At 34.9% G+C, this 18,281-nt stretch overlaps 1 protein-coding gene across 2 annotated transcripts in view; it reads left to right on the forward strand.

The window, feature by feature from the left end:
• DGKB (diacylglycerol kinase beta) overlaps positions 1 to 18,281 on the forward strand; it is a 362,852-nt gene that overhangs the window by 205,756 nt on the left and 138,815 nt on the right. For both annotated transcript variants that reach the window (XM_040593354.1, XM_040593355.1), the window contains one exon: positions 13,693 to 13,757. In XM_040593354.1, the coding sequence (XP_040449288.1) occupies positions 13,693 to 13,757 (65 nt within the window). The remainder of the gene's footprint in view (positions 1 to 13,692; positions 13,758 to 18,281) is intronic.

The raw sequence follows: 18,281 nt of genomic DNA on the forward strand, positions 1-18,281 counted from the left end.
AGACACCACGGACTGCTCTGAGGGTATTAATCAAGATATGCCCTAACTTTCTTCTGACATTACAATATTTGGACATCTGTTCTGACTTCTTATATGTGAAGTAGGACACACTGGCATAAATGAAGGGTTTAATTATCTTAAATGTCATAACATTTGTTTGAATTACTTTGTGTAGATTTTAAATGCTGAAATTGTAATCTTGATTTTTTATAGATTTCATTGTCCTTTCAAAAGACTATAAAAATGGAAGCCTTTTAAAAATTCCATCCATAATTCAGAAAGTATTATTTACAATTTTTGCAATTACACTGAAATTGCTGTAGATGATACTTTAGTAATTTCAAACAATGTAAGTACTTTTACTGAAAGAAAACTAAGGACAAAAAATGCTTCTTATTCCAGAAACAGTGTTTTTGTCACAGATAATGTATAAATGAAGACCATTATGAAATGCCCCTTTGGGGAATGTTGACCATGGATTCATTTCTTTGGAAAGTCATGGCAGCTTGAACTGCAACTTTCATTTTGTCAGAAAAAAATGTCTGTTATGTTCCAAGTTGTCCTTAAAAGTGTGTCTCAATAGTATATTTCATGCATCTGGGTAGAAAATGGCTTTGAATACCATCTACATAACTGAAACTGAAAGAAAGATTAAATTCTGGCTTCAGACTTTTCCAGAAGTTTGGAAACATTTTGCTTGCACTGATCTTGAAATTGCTGTCAGGGTTTAACCCTGGCCGTCAACCAAGTCCGACACAGGTGCTCGCTCACTTCCCCACAGTGGGTTGCCAGAGAGGATTGAAAGAGTACAAGTGAAAAAAACTCATGTGTAGAGATAAAGACAGTTTAACAGGTAAAGCAAAAGCTATGCATGCAAGCAAAGCAAACCAAGGAATTCATTCACCACTTCCCATGGGCAGGCAGGTGCTCAGCCATCCCCAGGAGAGCCAGGCTCCATCATGTGTAGCAGTTACTTGGGAAGACAAACACCATAATGCCAAATGTCTCCCCCTTCCTCCTTCTTCCCCCAGCTTACATATACTCAGCATCATGTCATATGGTATGGGATACCTCCTTGGCTGGTTCAGGTCAGCTGTCCTGGCTGTGTCCCCTCCCAGTTTCTTGTGCCCCTCCAGACCTTTCGCTGGCAGGGCCCAAGGAACTGAAAAGTCCTTGACTTAATATCAACATCACCCAGCAACGACCAAGAACATCAGTGTGCTGTCAACATTGTTCTCACACCAAATCCAAAACACAGCACTGCACCAGCTGCTAAGAAGAAAATTAGCGCTATCCCAGCAGAAACCAGGACAATTGCATAAGTTTTCATAGGCTTTAATTGTTCATTAGCAAAACTAAAACACTAGCAAAAGTAGAATTTAACTGATTTACATTGCCCTTATTAATGCTAATATTATACAAAGTAGTTATAACCATTAAAATGTTCTTGCTTCTAGATAACTTCTTATGTCATATGAATGTGATATTTATGCTTGAGTAAAAGTTAATATTAACTACATTTGTCTTAGCTATAATTAGAAGGATTACTTATTACAAACATTGGCGAGACAAGTGTCTGCTTACTGTGCAGCAAATTTGGGAATACTAGCTTGTCATTTTGTATTGATTACATTATTTAAGTAGCTGAGCAAAGCAGCACTTTACAAACAGGTGCTTTTTGATTTGCAAATCTAGGAGCAGCTTTCAGCCTACTGCATTGCTGGTTACAAGGTAAAAAGTTGAAGGATGATTTGATTAGGCTTTCATTTAGACCAAAAATTTATTTAGGACTTCTATCTCGTGAAACAAATTGAGTTATTGTTATCAAAAAACAGTGTGGTTTTCTGTGTAAAACACATTTATAGCGTAACTACCTGGCCTGGTTCAGAGGAACTGTCCCATTCAAGTTGTTTGCAATGAAATTTTATGGACCTGACTTTGAACATGTGCTTTAGTTGTCTCCCAAACTGACCTGCAGAAGCCAAAATCACTATATCAGCAGATTTTCAAAATTACAAAGCTCTCTAGTCATGTGTTAAAACTGTGATATACGTGCAAAGAAAAGTATAGATTGGCCTTTCTGCATATTTATAATATCTCTTTTGCACATACGTGGTTTCACATTCTGTGGCTCATCTGAAATGAGACCATTATTTCAAGAGATACTGGCTTCAGAGAAGAAAGAAACTAAAGGATTTATTTTCCCACCCTACTTGTTCCTGCCTCTGCATACAGCTTGCTGCACCCTTAGTTTGATCGTTTGGGGAGTAAATCTGTAAACTACATAATTAATTTGGGGAATTGTACCCTAGTATTTAGTGTAAACAACTTAGCCTTCTGCAAAACTTCATCTGTTTTGGAAACCCTGAGTAAATGGGACTTACGCAAGGAGGTTTTATGCAGACATAGAATCCTCCCAAACAATTTTAGACTGAGAATAGGATACTGGTATAATATATTCAAAGTTACCATGAAAGCCGTAAGTTGCTAAACAACCATGACGCACTGAGCCTGTCCAGATGGTTAAGCAAAAAGCATTATGCAAGTGCACACTTGAGAGGGGGGATTTTTTTGCTGGAAAATTTGAGGAATTTATCAGTTGCACTCATCATACACTTCTCTAGACTTTTTCACTAGTCTTCTGCAAACTTGGATCTATGGCATGGGAAAGGCAACAAAAACATTTCTTCAGCCCTCTCTGAAGGATCAGTACAGCACTTCTAAAGCAATTTGGACATTTTTATTTCTTGGGTTCAAAATTCTGTATGTGTGAAAACATAACAAAGGGCTTTAGTGCAGTTTCCAGGGGTTTCTCCCACATCAAGAACGGTTTTATTTCTATTTTGCTGGGAGATTGCTTAATAGTGAAAAATATAATGGGTAGTTTCTAAAGTTGCTGGGTGTTTTTTCCTTTTCAGTTGAAGCCAATTTTAACTGTGTGTTAGTTTTGTTTAAAAATGTTTACAGTTCTAAATTATTAGTGATTTCAGTACAAAAATAATAACTTTTGTTGTTGTCCCTGAGTATCAACATTCTGATAATAATCTGTGATTTATTCCCTTTATACCCTTATAATAGAACCTCTCTGTGGAATACGTATTTAACCTCAAAGCCTTTTCATGTCCAGAGACTACAAATATAGGTACTGCATAACCTCAGTGTGCCATATGCTGGGTAGATCATCTCTGTACAATGTTTTACATAGCTAAATTGTTTATTCAAATCAGGTATAGAGAAAGCTTTATCTATTTCAGGAGGAAAATATATGTGAATCAGTTTTTCAAAATTTGACTACACCTACCATAAAGACACAGTCCTGTTTGGACACATTTTAACACTTTTCCATATATCCAAATGCTAAGTTGAGAAAAGGCTTTTCATTCTATAAGCCATAGCATGCTTTATGATTTTTTGGAATGCAGGATTTTATATACTCATACAGAATACCTTTTTCAGCCCCTAAATGCTCAGTAAGATGACATCAAGTTCCAGTTTTTAGTCTAGTTTGCATTTCGGGTAGGCATCACTGCAGAACCTAGGTTTTACTTAACTTGAGATCAATGATAGCAAACACTGTTTATATGAACAAATTATATTAATTTTTTTGAATACCAGGCATATTTCAGAGAATATTAACCTACTATTTTCATGGAAATACTGGTCATTGCCATTTGGTATGTGATTTGGTTTTGCTTTCCAGGAAGGAGTCTGACCACTTGCACTGTTTATGAAGACTAGTGTGCATTCACCTTCAAAGTTACGAATTTGGGTAACAGTAGCAAAAAAACCCAATGTGTGATCAAGTTGATCTACTAGGGTCTAATCTGTTCAGTCTAATATCTTTATGACCAGTTTAATTTCATTGTTTCTGCAGTACCCTTTTAGATACTCATAGAAACCATTCTGGTGGGGGTAGCCTTGGTATGAATAACTTGCTCATAATCTTGGAATCTAGCTCATAATTCTTGGAAGCTTCTCAGCTGCACAGTTATTTTAAAGCTACCTGATACATAGCTCTGTCTCACTTTTGATACAAAACTCTTCTGCCATTTTCCCTGTGACCTCACTGCTAAGGCAGTCTGGCTCTTTTGCATTTGCTGTGAGTACTAGGGAAAACCAGGCCATGTGTAGATACTTCTATTAGACTCTTCTGCTGCTTCTTTAGAACTTGAAAGCCCTCAAAGGCTGTACAAATATTTCATATGCTTAAACGCTTGAAAAGAGTAAGATACCTCTTGCTCTTCCCCCACCAAGGCAGCATTGCCTAGAGCCTACAAGCATGCTCTTTGGTTGCTGATATTGCCTTCCCACAGCTGTCTCATACTTTGACAGACCCTTAAGGTCTGTACTGGATCCCAGGTGCTTACTGGTATGAGGATGTGGCCTAGATTAGTAGGGGTGAAAGGAGGAAGGAAGCTTCAAGCAACCCCTGTAGAAGCCTGTGTGGGAATTAGGAAGTTTATACACTTTGCCAGGACTGCAAGCCAAGATGTATCAGCAAGTGATGGCAAGAACTGAAGGCCAAAGGACAAAATATTCTTGCAAATGTCACCCACTCAAACTGTGGACGAAAGAGTTTGCCCTCAGGACATGGCACTTCCGTGGACTTGGTATGTAGTCATTTAGATGTTACATCAGGCATTTGGCAGTGAGAACTTGGGTTTCTTTCCATATTGGAATATTCTACAGCTGCTCACTTCAGAACAGCTTATGGAGTAAGTAGGATTAAGACTGCATGAAAGGTTGGCAACAAAAAATTGTGGAGGACCATAACTCAAAAACAAACAAACAAAAAACCCCAACCCCTATGCTTGAGTTTTTTTAGTATTCTGAACTAACAGCATTTGAGCCTAAGCAGTCCTAAATTCCATGAGAGAAAACAGCTTGTTCTGCCATTCCAGATACTTTGCAACAAGTGTTTAAATAGCAGGCTGCAGTGGAATATATATTAAAAAAAAAACAACTAAGGAGCAGAAGCAAGGGGGAAAATTAATATCATAATCATACAAGCAGGATTGATTGTATTTTTGGGGGTGGCTGGGTGGTGGGGTTCTGGTGGTGGTGGTGAAATCCCAAGTGAAAACAAGGGCATTTAGGCCAGTACATTGTTGATGGATTTTATATCTGAATGTCTAGCCTTATTACCCAGGTAGATTTGGAGATGGTGGAAACAATATGTCTCAGAAAGGTGGTTATGTAGACATGTCCATGTTAACCATCCTTTTTTAGGGCAGAATACCCCAGAAGTTTGGCTTATTTACCACAAGTCAAATGGAGAAGATGGTGAAGGTGAAGAATGTCAATGATAATGCAATTAGAAAAGTCAAACAGGGCAACCTTGAAATCTTTCCAAAGAAGAATCTTGACCCAAATGAAAAACACTTTAAAACGGAAGTCAAAGTCAAAAGGAGATGAAGAAAAGCTGTGTGTGGCAGCTGTATGTCTGCTTAGTTGGGAATAACACAGGTGAAGGAAAACCCAAGAAAATAATATAGGATTCAGAAAATGTTCTGATTGATGCAACGCAAAAATAAATGCAGATACTGAGCAAAAGTAAAAAAAGTTGCTTTTAGATCTCTAAGAAAGAGTAAAGAGGGTATATAAAAGATGTGAGGGAGAGGATCTGAAAAAGTTTGACATGAATCAGTGAAGAGGGAGAGAACATCTGTAGCTAAATAATCTTAGCATCTAGCCCTAATTTATGAGTATGTTGGGGTTTTAATAAATTAATATTTTTTGTCCCATAGGGAAGATAATAAATAATATACAAAAATCTAAATTTCAAATTGAAAGTATAATGATTGAGGAAAACAGTGACCTTTTTCAATTAAGAGAAAAATATTCTTTCAGAGTGTAAATCAATGAGAGATGTTTCAGTGGTTTGCATACTTCTTATAAAATAAATATCTGCTATGGAAACAAATGAATAACATAAATATGTATTAAAATTATAAGGCTCTGTTGCCAAGGCTTTGACTAACAAGTTATGGGAAGTTGCTAAGGAGAAGTCAGGTAAACATTTATTATTTGATCCCTATCAAGCAAATAAGCATATAAAATAGGTGGTGATACAAGTTTTGGCTTGAACCCCAGTGAAGGACTGCTCAAACTGTTGCATTTCAAGCATAGTTTCATAAAGTTAGTAAGCTAGATGTTCTCAGCTTCTTGTATGATTAACAACAAAAGATTTCCAAATGATGATCCAGAACAGAAATTTGTCTATGTGCCTTTTGGAAGAACCTTTCCAAAGAGCTTTGTTTTTACTTTTGAGCATACTGGGAGGATAGAAAGATCATCCTGCCAGTTTAGGCGCCTAAATTTAGCTCCTGAGAATACTACTCTAATGCCAACTTAAAGCTCAAAATGAAAATAACCAAAAGGTTTTGATTTTTTGTGTGCACATGTTTTGGTGGGTTTTTTTTGTTAGGACAGTGTTTGAAGACCATAAATAAGTTGACTTTAGTTTTTCTAGACACTGCACAAGCCATTATTCTTTATCCCAAACATGCCTTTTTCTTTATGTTAAGTTTTTAGTGTGATGGCAATAATTATTATTTCACGGAAAACCTGCTTAGTAGTTGATTTTGGGGGGAGAATTACTTTTCTTTCTGCAGAACTGCAAAGGCACTGGGCATAAAAAGTCTAGGCATTCCTTTCAAGGTGGACAGGCTCTTAATGTAAACTGTTTCTGTGCCTTTTACTGAAGGTATCTGTGAGCCATCACTGTGTGTTTCTGAAGAGCAGCTAAAGCAACGCAGCCAATTCCACTGCATTGCATTGCTTATATTGACTTTCAATCTTAGCTGTGTCCTTGACTGTGTTATTCTCAAACTCATTGTGCAGGATAATTTGGGACAATTTCAACATAGTTCTCCATCAGCAGTTATCAGAAATGCTACTAAAGGTTTACCACAGAGATCTTTCTAATATAAAAGATATTTAATACACTGTCTATATGGCTAAGTTGGCTAATTGCCATGTGATCACTTTTTTTCTTCTCTTTTTAGTGACCACATAAACACTCTGCATGGATCTAGAAGAACCCTTCTCTAGTTACAGTAAATTTAGGGTGGCCAAATATAAAGAAAGGAAATGTGCTCAGTAACACAGTGTATCCTCGGCAGAGCTCATCTTACAGAGTACATGAGTTCTGTATTGTATTGGGTCATGGGGCAAAGTTTGCTATAGTCATCTAGTCTGATAATAATCTTATCTCCCAGTCATCTTTGATGGGCCTTGAATGTGATTAGTGGATTTGATTATGATAGAGACATAGAAATTTAATATGAGTTTCTTAATAGTAAAATAGCTCTTCAAAGAAAGTCCTTGAGATACTAGTACAAAGGTTTCTCCTACAGGACTGGCCCCTGGACCTGTTCCTACACAGCTGGGACATGTGGTTACCCTACATGAATCGATCACTAGTAAATTGTGATTAGTCATTTTGTGTAGGTGTCAACATGTTAGAGAGTTACACATAGGCAGAACATAGGAGTGGGTTGTGGTTTATTTTTGCAAACACATCTTTTCCTGCAAAATGGCTTCTACTTCGTGTCTGTGTGAAACATTCTAGTACCAAATTACAGATATATATAATGTCAGAAACTCAACAGGGATTTCATTTTGAATGAAAAGGGAAAGGAAACACGTTTACATTTGAAGGCCTGTTCCAAATATTTTGTAACAATTTCCAGCTATACCATCCTCTGGTCTTTTGCCTGTCATTTATAAATACTGTGGTTACTGATGTTTCATCCTGGGTTTAGAGACAATGCCTACTTAAATGAGTATTTAAAATATGAACTGTCACTTGACAGTAATACGTATACAGCTGAAATGTATTTAAACATGACCATCAGAGAGCTGGGTGTCAAGAATATCACAAAATGAATCACATTATCTTGATGGTTTCTGTGGTTTTCTTGGAAAACCAGGAACACAAGTTTCTTAGATATTTATTATTTTCAGATTTTTTCTTACTAAGGAGAATTATCAGTATCTTTTAGTAAACCTGTATCAAGATCTTGAGATCTCCTCTTGCTCTGACCTTCTCAAGCTATTATCTTCCTCAGACATACTGGCTTGGAATACCAGTAGAAACTAAGATGACTATAGTATCTAGTGTTTCACAAAAAAGTATTAAAGTTTTGTTGGTTTTTTTTTTAATGATATCTTACTTTGCCTTTCAGATTGTGTAATTTAATCAAAAACACCTGGGGATCAAATATGAAATGACAGCTTGATTCAAGAGTACTTTTTTCGAGACTTGTTCCTCTAATATTGTTTGCTTATCTGAGACTTTTGATTATTACAGGGTAGGACGTGTTAAAACAAAGGATGCATCTATGTTTTTTGCTTTTTGTGTGCATGTGCAGAAAGTGGAATGCATAACTGTAAGGATGTTTGTTTATCCAGAAAATAATTTTTAGTCTTAAGCCACTACAGCAACCTTTTTTAATCTATTTGCAATGATACATTTTGTACATCTGTATTATTCCACATTAATAACTGATGTGAGCTAACTGGTTGTTCGGGTTAGATTTGCATTCTGATCCAAAGATTACAGGTTGCTGAATTATCCCTTAAGCTTCCTAGCCTTGTGGATCCATTAAGCCTTAATTAAAGAAACATCTTAGAAAAAAATAATCAGACCATTTATATCCAAGGAACATGCACATTGGTCATTTGTTTGTTCACCAGCATAAAAATTATTATTTAATGGAAATTTTAATCACAGCAAGCTTATAGATAGATATATATTAAATGCATTAATCTTTCTATAAGGTTATTCACAATGTATAAGGTTACTCCTCTGAAAAGTCTGCTTCAGATTGCTTTCCGGTAATGCTAATACCCATTAAAAAGATGAATATATATGTGTGTAAGTCAATCATAAGGTATTAAAGAGGTGTAGCAACTTAAGCTTCTTTTCTTCTTGGCAGGTCACTTTGAGAAATGTCCTAGTTCAATTAAAATATTTTTTCCATTTCCTAGGAGTAGATTCAGATATGCTCTGTCTGTTCTCTATCTTGTCTTCACTGTCAGGATTTAAAACAAACCTGAGTGAGATATAAGAAGGATAGCCCAGCTACTTCAGACTCCGAACAGGTTCAGTTTAAGGGTGTTCATCATGCTTATGTCCAGGTTGAATATTTGGGAGATATAGATGTACATTTTTTTAAGGGTCTGTTTACAATTCTGTAGAATTTAAACCGGGATAAACTGCATTTTGTGTTCTTGAAACACCCATTCCTTCATCTCTGCTTTAAAAACACTACAGCAGTGAAACCGTCTAAACTAGACAGGCATACAGAAGAGAACAAGGTGTGGTAGGTTTTTTCAGATTAGAATGGTCATACTGTGAAATGAAAGTTCAGAGAAAACATCATAATCTAGGCTATTGTTATATATTGCATATGACATGTAAATGACTAAAAATATCGTGTATTTTAAAAAAAGTATTTTAGAATACTAGCATACAACTCAAATATTCATGTAATATTCTCAGAAACACACTAATTAGTTACTTGGTTCTGCTTCAAATGCTCTGTATTCAGCATTACTTTGTGCACCAGCATTGATTTTAATGCAGAAGTGTTCCTGAAAAAAAAATAATCTCCAATCTTGGGTGCTTTGGTGAAAAATGTTACAATGCTTTAGGTATAAAATGAGCTTTGTGACTGAAGCATGGGTGTAATGAAAGGTGCTAGATTCATATTACAGTGATCCTATAAGATCTTTCTCCTCCTTTCACCTTGCAACAGGCCTGACAGCATTGTGTCTCCTCAGATTATTGTTAATAATAAAGCTCTTGCAAATTTTAGGCATATTTGTGTGTACTTGTGTTACTTTTAAAAGCAGAAAATATTTAGATTCAGATAATACTGCTGGGAGACTATTTCAGACTAGGACACATAAATTTATTAATAAAAAATTAATAAATAATGCCCACAGGTTATATTAATTATAGACCAGCATCTGACTGGCAAATGACCTTTCTAAAAAAACCTGTTCAACACAAAGCACATGAGTTTGCTTCACTGACTCCTTGGGTTTCTCTTTTACATCAATTTTATTATAAAATACAAAAATAATTTCTCATATTTTACTGGCCATGCAAAATACCAGGTACTGGGAAAGGTCAGCATATTAAGGCGACAATATGCAAACAGTATTTGACTTACTGTGTATGTGTATATTGCTCTGTTTCTCAGTATAGTTAATCAGGTGATTTTAATATAGTTTGTGACACAAATAATAAATTAATTTTCTACTGGTCTAACAACGATTTTATCCTCTGACAAGGTTGGGCTAGATGCCTCATTACGAAATAGCTGAATGAAGTCTGCTAAAATGAATCAAATATCAAACGTAGCCAAAACAGCTCACAGTGAAGGACCCTCTGCACTCCTCAACCAGAAATACAAAATTTTTAATGGTTGTTCCTCAGGATTCAGGGATGGCATCTGGTAATTCCTACAGCTCTCAGAAGACAGAACATGCATTCCTCCCCATTCTCAAGTTCCCATTACTTTCAATTTTTCCCATTGTTTTTAATTTATTTATACTAGTCTATATGCTACTATCTTAACAAATAAAAGATTGTAGCCTTTTGGAAAACAGAAAACTCAGTGTAGTTTTTTCTTTTTTAATCTTTTCTTCCTCCCACCCCGCCATAGAACAAAGGTTTATTTTGCTAACATGCAACCCACATGGGCCGGTTTAAGATTTTCCTATACCATGGAGTTATGGCTGGGAAGTGGTCCTTCTGCTAGGGAATCTAAGGACTCTGTTCATTGGAATGAATTAAGGGTTTAAAAAGCAGTTGGGCAGTATAAACTGAAGAGAGCTGTAGTGCCTCCCCAACTTCTGAGCATATCTGTGTGTAGTTACTACTCTAGTTTACAGTCTCCATTAATAAAAACAGCCTTTTCAAATTTTTTAATATTTCATTAAAAAATAATCTGACATCTGCCTGTCTTGTATTGTGCCTGTCAAAATGAGCTTTGTGTATTACTTTTTTTACCTCTCAGCTCATTAAGTTAGTTGATCCATTTTGGAATCAGAAAATGTTCAGGCAGGGGAAAATTTTGATCAAGTCAACCTTGCATGGAAACAACTGCCTGTTTGCCATCTGCAGTGGGCATTGATCCCTAGCTTGTTTGTGCCTTACATTTGTTATGCATGAGTAAGCACATTAGCCTTTTCATTTCATTCATTAGACAGTTAGTCCTTGATTAGTGTTTCCTAGTTTCTGTCAAATATGCTGCTACTCCTCTATTCATTTTGTCTTGGGTCTCTCTTTTGCTTCAGTGTGTAGAAAATTAAAGGTTAACTACAACAGTAGTCCTTTTATTTCTTTTTCATATAGAACTTGCTAACAAATATACTTTTCTAATGTTGGCACATCTAATGTGGGATAAAGTATGAATGATGGGTCTTTCTAAAGTTAACAGAGTTATTACTTTAGTTCAGCTGGCAGGCTTTCTTTAGAAGTGTGATGTCTCAGGGTTTACTGTCAGCTTTATTTCATCTGTCTCTGAGAACTGTGGGATCTCCTGGATACTTGTGGATATTTGCCTTATAAAATTACACATAAAAATAAATTTAAAGTAATGATGAGTGCAGTTTGGGAATATAGAGCTGAAAGTTTCAGGTGACAGTTTGGATGACAGGACAGAACAATAAGGCATTTCATGACCAACACCAGCCCATTCACTAGGGATTTTTGCTGTGTTTTCCTCAAGGAACAGCCAAACGTTAATTGACAATTCTATTCTTAAAGATAATAGAAAAATAAATAAGTAATGGTAATGTGCATAAAGCAACTAACTATGTTCATCTTTAGAAACTTTGTAACAGAGTCATGAATACAAGTATTTTGATGGAGTCAATACATTTAGTGATAACACTTACAGATTTCATTTGATCAGGGATCATAAGTTTTGCCTAAAAATACTATGCTATGCGATATCCTTATGTAGGGTGAGTGTGTGTAAAGTATTACGACTTATGTACTGCTTTTTTATTCATAATCTTAATTTATTTAAATATCAATTTATCTGAACAATTTTATCTTTGCTGTGATATTAAAGTTCATATATTTTTTTTAATACCCTTGAGTTAATAAACCAAACCTTGAAGATTGGACCAGTCTGTTTTCCAGTGCGCGCCTTGCTTAGGACTCTAGTAAATAAAAAAACGATGTTAGACAAACAGTGTTGCAGCCGTGTTTGTTAGTGGGTACCTATATAGCTGCACTAAATGCTTGCTTGCTTATTTAAGATTTATATTACCATTGATTTTTTAAAAATAATGATTTTGAACAAAATATTTTAGTCATGTTTAGAATCAGCAATAATATAAAATTTCAATAAAGTATTCAATTTGGGTTCCCCTCCCCCCCCCCAATTGTTAATTATCATTGTTTGAAAATCCCTGAAAATGTTGCTAGATACAGACTGCATATTGAATGTAATACTTCTCTCAGATTCTTTGGGTTTATATTTCCATAATCTTTTAAGCTGGTAAATGACATTTTTTGATATAAAAAATTAGTTGATTACAGTAATAGTTTCATTTGTTGCTTTTGTCAAACTCTATTTACATGGAAACTCAAATTAATTTAAATTTCTTACTAGCTGAACTAACTCTTGTATTTATATTCTTATATATGCAGTATTTTATAGCATAATTATAAAAACACAATCCAAATGAATTTTTCCGTGTTTCATATCTCCTGCAAGATGGAAGAGTTGGTAGATTGCATACTCTCACACCTCATTTAATACATACATTAAAGGATGGAAAAAACTTTTTACATTCTTAATTCCCAGTTTGTAAATTTTTAATGATTAGTATGTGAAATAAATATTACATGATCTGGAATGAGGAATACATTATTTTCATACCTGCAAAGGAGGTATAAATATGCTGTGAAAAGTGATTCTAGCACATTGGTTCCAAATATTTTCAGCAACATGCACCACCACAATGGTTTGATTTGTTTTAAAATGTTATACACATGTATTTCATACAGCTATTTCATTTCACATACACATTATTTAAATGTATAAACATAATTTACTACAATATTAAATGTTTTTATAAAATATATTTAATTAACAAGTGTCTTTAAAATGTAAATCCATTTTGTCTCCCATGTCATTTCACACCCTGACATATAGCAAATGGGGCTTCTCATGGCATTTACTCCCATTTTCTACCAAATGTTACAGAAAGCTATTGAATTGCTGTATGCAAGTATCAAGCTGTATGCCTATCATGTAAATGTGGAATCTATCAGTCACTTTTACTAAAGTGACTGAACTAAAGATTTCATAGACTTTATTTAGCATTCCTACAAGAACTGCATGAGCTGTCTTACTGCAAACCTTCACCATATCTGGATGATACTTGCTGTATAGAAGTTGAAGACACTTTCAGTGAACATAACTGCAATGTCTGGTTTGTAGAAAAGAATAATAAGCAAATGTAATAAGTGATTAAGTTCAGATATATCCCATTCTTGGGTCAGTGTATCTGTAAACTTTCTAAGTGGTAAGAGTATTGCTCTAGTTAAAAATGACAGTTCACAAAGCACCTTACAAACAATATGCCTTGTTTACAGTTTGGTTCTCTGTTTTGCAGTTTTCCTGTCATAATAGATTGTGGTTTTCTTTTTCCTGTTAGGATGCTTCAATTGCTCACAGATTCCATATCATGAGAGAAAAACATCCAGAGAAGTTCAACAGTAGGTAAGAATCTAAAAATATTTTCATAATAAAAGGTTCTTTCCGTGTTGTTAAGGTATGTTCCATGAGGGGTTAAATTTTGCACATCCTTTAAAATATCAATTCTTATAAAAGAGAGGAAATTGATGCTTTTTATATTAAGTATATACTCCCAGACTGCTTGTAGTGTAACTATTTTATATCTGGTATTTCAACTGAAATGAATAGCATTATAAATAAACTGTTCTCACATGTGAAATGTTTGACTTGTAAAACTACCATGAAGATGATGCATTGTGGTATCTGAGGATCCCTGAATTGACACTTTGCCATTAGGCACTGAAGAACGCTTATTAGACAGCTGCAGATGGTGATCCTTATGTTTCATTCCCACATGCACACTGGTACATTGACAGGGGGCTTTTCCATATATACTCTTAGTAAGGGCAAGTGAATGCCATTTTACACATAAATGCTTTTATCATTAAACAACTTTGGATATGTAAAAAAGTCAGGAATGAGACTTTGCATCTGTTCCTTGTGTTGGTTTTTGAAATGTTATCTCAGAGCTTTTCTGGAGATTAAAAATGTATTACAACATGTGCTGTAAATTCACCTTCTTTCAATATCTGGTTTGTTGAGTAGATAATATTCATAACGCAGTGCTTATGTTTGTCTCTTCTTATTTAGGTAACTTAGAACATAAGTTGTGATGGGTAAAAGCAACATTTCAGAAACTTTAATGAGCATTGAAAAGTATCTGGGGAGAGGAAAGTAAGATATGAAGTTATTTGGAATAAACAGAGAATATTGAGAAACAATTATTAACATAAATGTTTTCTGATTGTCAGTCTACCCACAGACTTTTTTTTTTTTTTTTTTTTTAGTTTTCCATGGGGGTGACCTAGAAACTCTTGTGTAGATGCAAATCTTCATAGACTTTAGGATGACAAAATACGCTGTTTGTGCTGTCGTCTTAAAGCTGTACAGAATGATGTTTAAATATTTTCTAACTTCTTGCTGTTTTCATGTTGAAAGTATGAATTTTACGTTTAACAGTCAGATGGGGACTTTTTCCTTAAATACTCAATCTGTTTAACATCTATGCAATGACATACTATAAACCTGAGTGTATGTCTCTTTTAAAGTTCCACAGTAGACATTGATTTTCTATGACCTCCTCCTCCTACCTCTGGTGCTTCTTATTCTGAAAGAATTATGCTATGAAAAGATCTGAACTCAAGCCTGATCTGCACATCCCAATGTATTATACTCATTCAGCAGGACTAGAGATATTGGACATTTAGCAAATGCAGATATTCTAGGCCCTGAAGATGAAGCTAGTTTATCAGTGGTCTTTCGGCATATTTTCAGCAGTTGGCAATTATAATTTATAAAAAGCTCAGCTAATAACATGAGTTTCAGATCAGATTTCATGTCACAATAAATCATATGTCATTAATAACATCTGCTAGCAGACTCACCTTGAAATTCATCTATATTTTAAGGAACCTGATGTTTCTAACATTATCTTAAGGAAATTAATTACAAAAATATATAGTTCCAGTCCCTATGTGCTTTGGTACTGTGATATTGAAAGAACTTGAAAAAAGCAATGATTCCCTGGGACTTGAAAGACTATTCAGAAAGATTATGGATTTCTAAAAAAGAACATAAAGACTTGACCAAAATAGTGTAATAGAGGCTGATGTTTTAAAATGTTTCTTCTTTTGTGTGGTGAGAAAAAACATCAGATTTCTATTTTTGTTAAATAGGATTTTCCAGATGATGTTAGTTTACAAATAGTTTGTTCTACTAACAGTTGTTTGCATGTGGCAACACTCCGTAATATGTTGCAGCAACATTTTCATGCAGTGTGTGAAAATAAAAACCTTTTTCAGATGTCTGCTAAACCACAAGACTTAATTCACCAGACTCTGGAGTTTTCTGTGCAATCTAAATGATTTAGGATCAGCAAGTCCAACTCAAGTCAGATTCATAGTGGGCTCCATAGCTGATGGCACTTACTCATTTGAAAATCCTACATTGTCACATGCAAATATCTGTCGTGATTTAAAAAGCTAATTCTTTCACTGTTTTATGTTAATTTTCTCTTGCCTGGTTTTCCTACGTTTGGAGCTCCCACAGCTATCATTCAGTTCTGTAAAGCCAGTCCTCACACTGAGGTTCTACTTTGAAAATGAACATGTAGAAAGTTTCCTCACTAAAGAGAAACTTTAAGTTTATACTGTGTGCAGAGGTCTTTTGAAATCCAAGGGTGTTGTATCTGCTTCAGTGAGTTAGGTTAAGTTGGGTGTTGGAGAAACTTTTGCAATATATCCTGGTAATGATCATGAAATTCATAAGGGCATTTCTTGACACTCATCCCAAGTTCCACATGTAAATAGAGCATACTAATAGGGAAGCTACTGATGTGTACTCCTGTGTGAAAACGGAATCTTTCTGTAGTTGTTTACCTTCTCAAAATGAAGATTAGAGCAAATCACAAGGCTTAGAAAGATGCTTTAATGACTACTAGCCAATATTGTGGAGTGCTTTGGAAGTAGGTGACTAATTATTACAAACCCTGACACATTTTGAAACTGAGTAGTGTTTATAGATTTTGGACATAAAGACTTTAGTATTACTGACTTACTCAGAAAGAAAGAAATCAAAGTGTGGATTTCTAAACTGCCTAGAGATGCTTAGACATTTAGGTCTTTGGAGTATCTAAGTTTAAATATGTGTAAATACTCATGAATTAAAAATCTACCTTATCTGTTGTTTCTTAAATCTTCAAATGACTTAGCAGCTACCTTATGACATTTCTTTTCAATGAAGCACCTGTTTGTTTCACTTTCTTATTAAATTGTAGTCAAGTCCCTTTATCAAAAGGGTCTTCTCTTGTTCAGAAGCTTAAATTTCACTGAAAAACACTTAATATATTTCTTAATCACTTCAAAATGTTATACTTGTAAGCTTCAGTATGGAATGGCTCCATATTGTTTCCCAAATAAGGCTCAGCATAAATGTCTAACAGTGATGTTAAAATATTCATTACTTGTTCCTAAAAATGGATCTGCAAGAGAAGAATTTTTCTTCTGGTGATGATCAAATAGAAAAGAACGGAAGTGAGAACACAGTAGCATCCTCACCTCTGTCAAAAGAATGAATCCTAGTATGCCATTTTAAGTAATCGTATCTTATGATCATTAGCTGATGTTATCAAAAACCAGTACTGACATTGCATTAAGATTTAAATGTGATCATAAACCCCAGAATCTCAGCCGTCACATTACCCACTGCACAGGTCTGAAGTGCTGAGAACCCCGTGCTTGAGAAAGCCAAGTTCACTTCCCAGCATCTCCGGTTTAAGAGTAGGGTCAGATTTTCTGCTTTCAGTGTAGAAGGGCTGAGTTAACCCCAGGAGGGAGAAAACTTGCAAAAAACAGCATTTCAAGTAACAGTATCATTAAACTAGGACATACTGTTGAAATAACGATTCAGTTAGGCCAAAATGCCCTGCAGGGAGATCTGTGTAAACATCATAGACTCGATGCTGGGAATAGCAGATGTATGAGTTATGTGACTGGAATATATACAGGGAAACAAAGAATACATTCAACAAAAAATAATTCGCATTGATATTAACTATTCTAAAATAATATTCAGTTAACTTAGGCATGCTAATTTGACTCTCTGGCACCCTGTAGCATAAAAGATATTTCTTTGTCTCAGTAAACTAAAGTAGGATTAAGTATATCATCCTTGAGATTTTCCAATATCAATCTATTTTCATCTTTTATGAGGAAGAAATCCTAAAGCAGAAAAAGTTCTTATTCCTAATAACTCAATTTGTATCATGTTCCTGACCATGTACTTTTGAGATTCCCTCTCAGCTTGCTTAATTATGCTTTTATTTTGTGCCAATATCTATGTACTTAATCTCTAAGGGAAATTTTAAGTAATATAAAGAACCAATTTACTTTGTGCAAGTGATCTCAATGAGAATAAGTGTTCTTTGAATGAATATGAATGAAGGAAGTTATGCTTTTGTTTTGACCTACATGTTATGTGACACTGGTTTAATCTGGAAAGGCCACAGAAAGAAAAGATGGGAGAAATGGCAGGTAAATGGATCTTTAACAAGATCTTCCATGTGCTCCGACATAAGTACTGCATTGTACAATGTAGTTATCATAGTATCATATCTTGACTGACCTTAAAAACAAAAAAATACCACACAAAAAACCCCAAATAACACCCAAACCTCTCATGCAAACACTGTTATTGTATCCAAAAGCTTTATTGTAAAAGACCTCTAATCCAGCCTGGCAGCAAAGAAACCAGGACAGAGTTATTCCACTGAATATTGGAGATTCCCTGAATTACTTGCTGTTGAAAGGAAGTAGTATTGAAAGTAAGTAGTGTTTCTAGTTTGCTGACTGAAATTGAAAAAGATCAGTATAAACTCTTTCCTTTTTTTTTGTGTAAGGCAACCCCAGTTGCAAAATCATTTGTCATGGGGTGAATAAAATATTCCTTCTC

The sequence above is a fragment of the Falco naumanni genome, chromosome 4 (assembly GCF_017639655.2).
Source record: "Falco naumanni isolate bFalNau1 chromosome 4, bFalNau1.pat, whole genome shotgun sequence".
Lineage (NCBI taxonomy): Eukaryota > Metazoa > Chordata > Aves > Falconiformes > Falconidae > Falco > Falco naumanni.